Genomic DNA, 8,919 nt, shown 5'->3' on the forward strand with positions numbered 1-8,919 from the left:
CACAACCCCGCCGACGCTGCTGTACTCCATCATACAAGACCAGCTGCTGTTCCTCTGCCCTTCGTCTGCCGACACGGATCCTCTGGCCATCCTCTCCTTCCTGCACCGCCTCACCGACGTCCTCGAAGACTACCTGGGCTCCCCCCTGCTGGCCAGCAAGATCGAGGCAAACTACGATGTCGTCGCGCAGCTGCTCAGCGAGATGGTCGATGGCGGCATCATCGCAAACACGGAGCCAAATGCCCTGAGAGATGTCGTCGACGCGCCCAACCTGCTCAAGAGTCTCCTGGGAGGCGTCGGACTGCCGTCTACAACCCCGAGCTCACTGACGCCTTCGTCTACGAGCGCATTTGGCCTGGGTGCCGGAAGGGCGAGCCCGAGGTTAGGCCCATCGCCCGCTTCGACCCAGGCGGCGTCGCCCGTCCCGTGGAGAAGAGCAAATGTCAGGCATACGAGCAACGAAATGTACGTGGATATCGTCGAGACGCTCCAAGTTACCCTGTCGCCGTCGGGTCGACCCCTGGCTGCCATGGCGAACGGCACCATCGCATTCACTGCAAAGGTTTCTGGCGTCCCCGACCTCTTGCTGCAATTGGGATGCGCCGGTGGAATCCAAAACACAGTCTCTCTCCCCGTCTTCCACCCCTGCGTGAGGCTCAATCAGTGGAAGGCTCGGCCTGGAGAACTCTCGTTTGTACCTCCAGACGGCCGCTTCGTGCTAGCAGGCTACGAGGTCGACCTTCTGGGCCCCTCTGCCCTCGAGTCTTTCTCGACAGAAAAGTCGGCCAGGAATACAGCACCCAGACTCAACATCCCCGCCACCGTCTCGGTCCACCCGTCCCTCGGCCCAACTGGTTCAGACTTTGAGGTCAAACTCCTGCTCAACCCCCGTTTCACAGGCAAATCCTCGGCCTTTTCGCAGTCGAGCGCCGCAAAAGCCAGTCTGGCGCGAGCTGCCGCTTCGACGGGCACGACAGCCGCGCCCGCCATTGAAGAAATGCTCATCCACATTCCGCTGCCCGCGACGGTCAAAAACGTCGTCGACATACGCGTCGCACGCGGCCTGGGCGACGCAGGCTACGCGCCCGGCGACCGAGCCATCGAATGGCGCATCAGCAGCCGCGAAGTCACGACGCTCATGGCCCAGGATCGCGGCGGCGGCATCGGCGTAACCGCCACGCTGCGCGGCACCGTCGTGGGCCAGGACGACGCCTCTGCTGACGACGCCCTCGACGGAGGCGGGCCCGTCTCCTTCTCCACGTCTACCTACGACTACGATGACAGCGACACGCTAGCCCAGCCCTCGCTTCCAGCCCCTTCCTCATCGTCGACACGCGCCCCCCAGCCGGACTCGGATGCAAAAATCAAGCTCGCGAATAAGGTGCTCATGCCTAGTTGTGCTACCGTCAGCTTCTCCGTCAAGGGCTGGCTGCCCAGCGGTATCAAGGTTGAGAGCTTAAATGTCGATCAGAGGAGGAGCAAGGGTCTGGGAAGCGGTGTTACGCCTTACAAGGGTGTCAAGTATCTTTGTGTGAGCCGCCAGGGCGTCGAGTGTAGATGCTAGTGGTGTATGTACTTTAGCTGCACTGCCATCATTGTGTATGTGTGTGTGTGTGTATGTTATAGACTCTTGAGCGCAAAAAAAAAGACATCATTATTTGGCCACTCTATGTACTAAGTGCCGATTATTTTCTTCATCTTTGCCTTGCATATTTCATAGGATCCATGCATCCATCCGTCACTCACTCGTCCGGATTAAAGAAGAAGAAAAAAGAAAGAAAGAGAGACCCAGCCATGATACACGTGTATATCCCAACCCTACCCCCCAATTAAAGGCACACATGATACTTTGTCCATCCGTCGGCTCTTCTCGCATATGACACATTGACATGGATGGATGGATGAGGATCCACGCTTTTCCAGCAAAAAGGTGTCCTCCATGTCGCTCAAATAACATGCATGTCATTCCCACCCCACCCCAGCTGTAAGCCGTGCCATGCTGGTACAAATCTAGCGGTTCCACCCCAGCAATGGCGCGTATCCGGCGCCGCGGTCCTGGATACAACCCCTCCTCCCCCCCGGCTCTGCGCTCCCAGCCAAACCCAAGTAGTACCTAGCTACTTTCGCGCCCGACTACCAGCGAGCTTCTGCTCAATCTGCTGCATCTTGCTTGCGAGCACCGGATGCTTCGCCATCAGTTTCTCTAATCCTGCTGGGTCCTTGACGTTGCCGGCCCTCTTGCGCGTGGCAAGGTTATTGGCGAGGCACTCGAAAATGGGGTCGTTGTCGGGATACGCAAGCTCGCAGACGGTATCCATCAGCTCGTACGACGCACGTTTATCGCGAATGCGGTCGCAGAATTGCTTGGTAAAGTGGCCGACGTACGTGTTGTTCAAGCCCAGAACACGAGCGGCGCGGCAAATGCGCAGGTTCTTGGTGTCATAGGCTGGCGCCGTGTTTAGAGTGATCGAGTAGACGCGGCCTTGGTACGTCATTTCTTCCATCCAGTTGAGATGCGCCTTGGCTGCTTCGACGTCCATGGAACCAGCGGGGAGCACCCAGGACGTTGCATCCGGGTTGGCGGTAAAGTGGTCCATTGCCTTTTTCGAACACTGCATCAGGACATACATGGGGAGCGTCATCAGTTCCACGTTCCCAAGCTTGACAGTGACCTCTGGGCCGTTGGCGTACAAGACACGTTGTCCATGCGACATTTGGCGAATATCAGCCAGATGATCCAAAGTTGGCTTCACATCCGTCTTGACGCGTCCTTGCTTGGACGAATGACCCCACGGCGTAGTGTGACTGTTCTTTCCGGCGGCTGGAGATGAAGATTGCACTTGCTTTGTGGTAAGCGGTGTGGCAGTCTTCTTACCATACTTGGACATGTCCATGGGGAATGTCAAAGTCTTCGGCTTCGGGGCGGGAGGGGCTGTCTTCAGTGTCTCTTTAGTTATGAAGGTCGGAAACTCGGAGTCATTAAACGACGGGCCGACAGTAGTACTTGCGCTCTGCTCGTTCTCAGTGTCTTCAGTAGCAACACCGGCGGCCTTTTCGGGAGGCTCTTGAGACTCGGGAGAATCAGCCACCTTCGAGGTATCTGGAGCAACTGTGGGTGTGGTAGGCGTCTCTATCTCAGCCTTGGTCTCTTGGGTACCCTCCGCATCATCAACCTTGGGTGGTGGTGGATAGTGTGGGACGGATACCTGCTTGGGTTCCTGGGTGGTAGTGGGCTGCTTCAATTCTGTCTCAAGCTCACCAATGAGGCTTGCCTTGGCGCAGACTTCGAGGTGCAGGTCTTGAAACTTTACATATTGCTCGTGGTTGTCCCGTCTCAACTGTTCAATCTGCTCATCCCGCTCATAGATGTCGCCCTCGAGGATCTCGATATGACAGTCCTTTTCTTGGATCTTACCTTCGAGTTCGGCAATTCGAAGAGACCTAGCGACGACAGTCGCCTCTAGCTCCTTGATACGCTCCCCTTGCACAGCAATCTTTGTCTGCAGACTGACGATAGGCGGGGAGTTCTGCTCGGTTAAGAACTCGTGGGTGAAAACCTCGTCATCATCCTCCTCATCTGCCCAAACAGTCTTTTTACCGTTGGGCTTGCCATGAGTGACGCCGTTTCCATTGACAAAATTGTGCGCAGGCGTGGAGTTTGTCTTACTTTTGAGCACGAGTCCTTTCTTCTGCTGCGTAACGGGATCAGGGTTTCCTTGTGGTGGCGCCTCAGTAATGCAAGGTGTGGGCAAGTTGGCCGACTTGACAGCCTGGTTGCCTGCAGCCCAGAAAGCACCTCCGCTCGACATGGCGAGGGCGATTGCGTCAAGTGTTTGGCGTAATTACTGAGTTTATGCGCGAGAGAAGGTGCAGGATGTCAAGGAAAGAGCTTCGGTAGTCGAGAGCAGCCGAGAGTTGAAAAGAGCGTGTGGCTAACGAGTGCAGTAACGAAAGAAGGAGCTGGCAAAGAGCTGGGGGGAGTGTTTGTGGGAGAAATTTGTAGACGAAGGCCCAAGCACGGGATCCACAGTGTCGCGGTGCAAGTGAAGGTGAGGAAGGGATTGCATGATGCAAACAAGGAAAGTGCGTCCCCGTTGTGTAACCTGTGCGCTTCATTGTTGACATGCCCATCACCTTTACACCCCCGCATGTTGTGAAGAATTGGCGTTTATGAGCTGCGCTTGAATCAAAGCCAGATGTTTCGACAAAAGCGATTGTTCCACGTGGTACTGTTCTCTGACTATGGCTGGCAAGTGCGCCGATGTAACTACCGCGAAGCAGGTGCCATGTGAACAGTTCATTCACCCTGACGACTCTCCCGAATGACAACAAATATGCTTTGTTGGGTAACTTGATAGTATGAAGACAAGCAATCCCACACATCACCGCCTCAATTCATCTCTATCAGACTTGCCTTGAGAATTTCCTTGGCTCTTTCCACAACAGCGCAATACATTCACATGGGAAATGTATAAATTCACAGGGCCACGTGATATTCCATTGTAATTATAGAGAAAATAATGAAATCATCGTGGTCATCTTGTGTACCCTTTCTAGTCAATGTTGCATATCAGGCCTGCATCAAAATGTACTTGAGTCAAGTACTTGGGCACGGTAAAGAACCCCCAGACAACACCAACCTTTTTCCTCTAATGGCAAAATAAAACATGACGCAAAAGACATGTGCCTGTCGTGGTCCCCGCATCCGAAGTCCGAGCCGCACCAACCAATGGGCGCTCCATCAAGTCAATATATGTGTATATGCCTGCACCAAGCCACACAGCCTTGCCTGGTATTCCAGAGCATCTTTGAGTTCCTTTCGCAATCTCTCACGCCTTTCAAGCCATTTACACGGCGCCGCACCGTTCAACATCAGCCAACATGGCTACCCAACCGCGCCACCTCTTCCAGCACCTCCCGCCCCCAGCAGAGTGTCTCGCTATCTTCATTGCAACCCTCGAGATTGTTCCCTTTGGCATAATGGGCCTGCGCAACCCGTCCGTTTTTGCAGATGGCTACGGCCTCCCCATCACGCACACCCCAAGCGCCTCAACCCCATCACCGAAGCGCACTCAGGAAGCAGACGACCGGACCAAGAAAGCCCTCGTTGCAGCTATAGCAGCGCGCAACATCCAGAACGGAGTACTGCTGGCAACCTTCGGGCTGGTCCTCAGGGACCGCAGGAGCCTGGGTGTTGCCATCATGGCGGGGGTAATAGCGACGGTTGCGGATACGGTTATTGTGCAAGTGTATGGTGCGTGGGACAAGATTGCGGGGCATTATGTTGGTGTATTTAACAGTCTGGCGATTGGCGGGAGCTTGCTGTATTGGGGGCGTAATGACCCGCTTTGGTAACGTCTATCCCTACGTGTAGGGACGTATCATATAAAATGACGGTTTCTTCTCCAACGTATTAGATTACGATAGCTTCTTTTAGTATAGCTTAAGATAATATGTATTGGTGTTGTAGTTTTGGATTTGAAATTGTTTACTATAGACTAGTTATACTAATATTTAATATTATTATTTTGTAAGTAATGCTGGGAACGTAAAGCCTAAATTAGTCCAAGAAAATAGAAAATAACCTACAACTAAACAGGTCCTAAGATTTATGCTGACAGGGCGTAGATTGAAACAGACAAGTATGGAGAGATTTACATAGCTGACGTTGTCATGTGCGCCTATCCAGGGGCTCAAAACGTTACCCTTTTGCTGGGAATAATATTGACCGAGCAAGTCATGCTTTCTTCCCAACACTTGCAGAATTTTGGCAATTCCAAGAGCGCTTACAGGAGCAGGTTCTCTAGGTGTCGCGAGGCTAGTTGAGAGACTAATTGATAATTTGGACATCAAGTTTCGAACACTTTGACATGGTTTCAGCAGAGTTGAGCAATCCGACTTCCTTTCATGAGCAAAGAGCTGAAGCGTCACCCTTGGCAGATGTTGATAATCATGCCGAGACAAAGCCAGGTGAATTGACAGTTTACTAGTCATAGTGCTTCATGAGTCGTTGTACCATCCAATACAAAGTCGATTACACGTCAAGTCGATCAGCAGCGGGCTTTGCTCTAGTTCCAATAAATGTTATCCTGACAGTGGTCAAGTGCAGTGACTCAGCGCGACTCAGGTAAAGCGAACCAAGGCGTCGAGGTTGAGTTCTGATACTACATGACGAAGTTTGGCAAAGCGTCTTCAACCTATCACAATATAAGTACTAGGAATCAGCTCATTTATCACGTCAGCAGCTATGTTGCTGGTTGGCTTGATACCCCTCAGACAAGATGCCCATCGCTCTAGCGTCGGCAGTACATATACAGTAAGACCAATCAAAAACACTCGATACATATGTAGAGTTGGTGAATATCACCGAGCCCCCCCAGCAAAAAGGGAGTGTTTTCCATGCTGTGATGGAGCGTATAAGAACGATTGACTAACCCACAGTTAATTTCCCACACAGCCATTCTCATCATTAAACTTACCTCTTGTCAATCAATTAAAATCACAGATGAAGTTTGTCTTACTTAGTGCCGTTTTCATCGCAGTCGCCGTTGCGGCTCCTACCTCCAACGCGCAAAACGAGGCTGTGGATCTAGTAAAGCGATGTCAACCTGGATTTCAATATGATCCCGACACCGGGAACTGCTGGCATGGCGGCGGCGGCGGGAGATAACTCTCGACCAGTTGAAGAGGAGGAATATGGGTGATGCACGTCATTCACATCTCGCGATTGCATGGGCGCTTTTGGCTAAGATTGTTTCTAGAAACATGGTGGAGCGCTGATGAGCAAGAATCACCAGATTCTAAATAGGGCATACGGGTTCCGGAGATGCCGTCAATGGCTACATGTCAGGACAAGCCTCTATCCTTGCGTGGCATTTTACCTGAGTGAAGATGCGCTCTGCACCGTGCTTTATCGCAGCAAGCTTTCGTGTTCCTCCTCTTAGCACGTACTCTGAGGTATACAAACTAAAGTACTCTCTGTAAATCACTTGGTGTCTTTTAGTTTCTGAATACCATTTTGCACTATTTGTTTCATATAGCTGCGCCACTGCGTGATGTCCGCCTCACTGCGAAACCGCTGACTAAACCTAGCTTTTGATTCTGCTCTCTATCATAACGTGTTTTAGAAGCGAGTAACGTGACGGATAAGCGAGTCGGTCAGACAAGCGAGTCGGTCACCCTACCAACTTTGATCACCCACCACACCTTTGCGTACAATGCCTCCAAGCCACGCTTCTTAGTCAATCTCTCACGAGGCAGATATTCAGCTTGCTCTCTCTTCTTTAGATAGAAACCAAATCTAAAGTACCTAACGCGCTGCTATAGCCTTTAATATTCTAAAATCAACACTAATTGACCGACGCGCTGGGAAGCGCGCGCGACGCGATTGCTAGCCCAACTTAAAGAAGCTTACTAAGCTAGAAGAGGAGGTAATAGTTAGTCATATACTTAATCTTGACTTACGTGGATTTGCGCCCACGTACGCCGCTATACGCGATATGGCTGATAAGCTGCTAGCTGCGCGCGGCGCTGGCCAAGTTGGGCAGAAGTGGCTAGCCAACTTTGTCAAGCGTATAGACAGTCTTACGACGCGTTTTAATTGAGCGTACGATAGGTAGAGAGCTCTATGTGAAGATCCAGTCCTAATCAAGAGCTGGTTTGAGCTTGTAGAGCAGACAAAGGCCAAGTACGGCATCTGTGACGAGGACGTCTACAACTTTGACGAAGCTGGCTTTATAATAGGCAAGATCGCGACTCAGCTAGTCGTAACAGCGTTAGAGAGGAGAGGCCGGCCAAAGGCAGTTGAGCCAGGCAATCGTGGGTGGGTGACGCTGATCGCAGCGATTAACGCAGCTGGCTGGGCAGTTCCACCATTCCTCATCTTCGCTGGCAAATATCATCTATCCGCCTGGTACGAGGAAGCAGAGATCCCACGCGACTGGGCGATCGCAGTTAGCGACAACGGCTGGACGAACAACGAGCTAGGTGTTGCCTAGCTAAAGCACTTTGATGCTCACACAAAGACTCGCGTTGTCGGCACACGTCGTCTGCTTGTTCTTGACGGCCATAAGAGCCACCAGTCTCTTGAGTTTCAAGAGCTTTGCAAGGAGAACAATATCTACACGCTCTGTATGCCGCCACATTCCTCTCACCTACTTCAACCTCTTGACGTTGGCTGCTTCTCGCCGTTGAAGCGCGCGTATAGCCGTGAGGTAGAGAGCCTGATACGCAACCACATCAACCACATCACCAAGCTTGAGTTTCTGCCAGCGTTCAAGACAGCGTTTGATCGATCCTTCACGCCAGCTAATATCCGCTCAGCCTTTCAAGGCGCAGGCCTTGTTCCTCTCTAGCCAGACGCTGTTCTATAAAAGCTGGACATAAAGCTGCGCACGCCTACTACTCCAGTAGCTGCTGTCGCAGAGGCTCTCTGGCAGGCTCGTACCCCAAGTAACGCACGCGAGTTTGAAGCTCAATCAACGCTAATACGTGATCGGGTTTGGCGGCATAAGAGCTCTTCGCCAGTATCAATTATTGCAGCAATTAACTAGCTTAAGAAGGGGGCTAAGGTTAACTAGCCCCACCACAAAGTGCGCGCGACCACAAAGTGCGCGCGCGGCCTCACCAAAACTACCTTAAAAACGAGGCTATAGAGCCACACCAAATAGATATTATCACGATATATTTTGGTGGTGAGATCAATAGGCTTTAATATATATATACAGCTATAGAAATCGAGACGGAGTTCTAATCGCGCGGCCGCGACGCGAGGTTGGAGGTGGTGAGCTTGCAGCACCTCCCTGAGGCTCCTCACCACCTTGAGGCCTCGCGATAGGCTTCTTTTTTTTGAGTAGCCTTTGCAGGAGCCATGAAGCTCCTTCTCCTACCCCTTTGAGAAGTTTTAATAGCTTTTTGAAG

At 51.9% G+C, this 8,919-nt stretch overlaps 3 protein-coding genes across 3 annotated transcripts in view; 2 read left to right on the forward strand and 1 right to left on the reverse strand.

Moving 5' to 3' along the window:
- Window positions 1-1,632, forward strand: part of SETTUDRAFT_182621 (uncharacterized protein) — a gene marked incomplete at its 5' end in the record, with an annotated part of 2,885 nt that extends 1,253 nt beyond the window's left edge. Inside the window, one exon of the mRNA XM_008023817.1 lies at window positions 44-1,632. Coding sequence (XP_008022008.1) covers window positions 44-1,564 — 1,521 coding nt within the window. The 3' untranslated portion in view covers window positions 1,565-1,632. The remainder of the gene's footprint in view (window positions 1-43) is intronic.
- Window positions 1,633-2,117: 485 nt separating this feature from the next.
- On the reverse strand, window positions 2,118-3,809 carry SETTUDRAFT_158709 (uncharacterized protein; the record flags this gene model as incomplete). Its single annotated transcript, XM_008023818.1, has 1 exon — window positions 2,118-3,809. One exon carries the CDS (start codon window positions 3,807-3,809, stop codon window positions 2,118-2,120), a length of 1,692 nt encoding a protein of 563 aa, XP_008022009.1.
- A 1,072-nt stretch (window positions 3,810-4,881) lies between these two features.
- On the forward strand, window positions 4,882-5,355 carry SETTUDRAFT_25367 (uncharacterized protein; the record flags this gene model as incomplete). The annotated part of the gene is made up of 1 exon (XM_008023626.1): window positions 4,882-5,355. The coding sequence occupies one exon, from the start codon at window positions 4,882-4,884 to the stop codon at window positions 5,353-5,355; it is 474 nt and encodes a 157-aa protein (XP_008021817.1).
- Between the last annotated feature and the right edge of the window lie 3,564 nt (window positions 5,356-8,919).

This window comes from Exserohilum turcica (genome assembly GCF_000359705.1).
Source record: "Exserohilum turcica Et28A unplaced genomic scaffold SETTUscaffold_11, whole genome shotgun sequence".
NCBI lineage: Eukaryota > Fungi > Ascomycota > Dothideomycetes > Pleosporales > Pleosporaceae > Exserohilum > Exserohilum turcicum.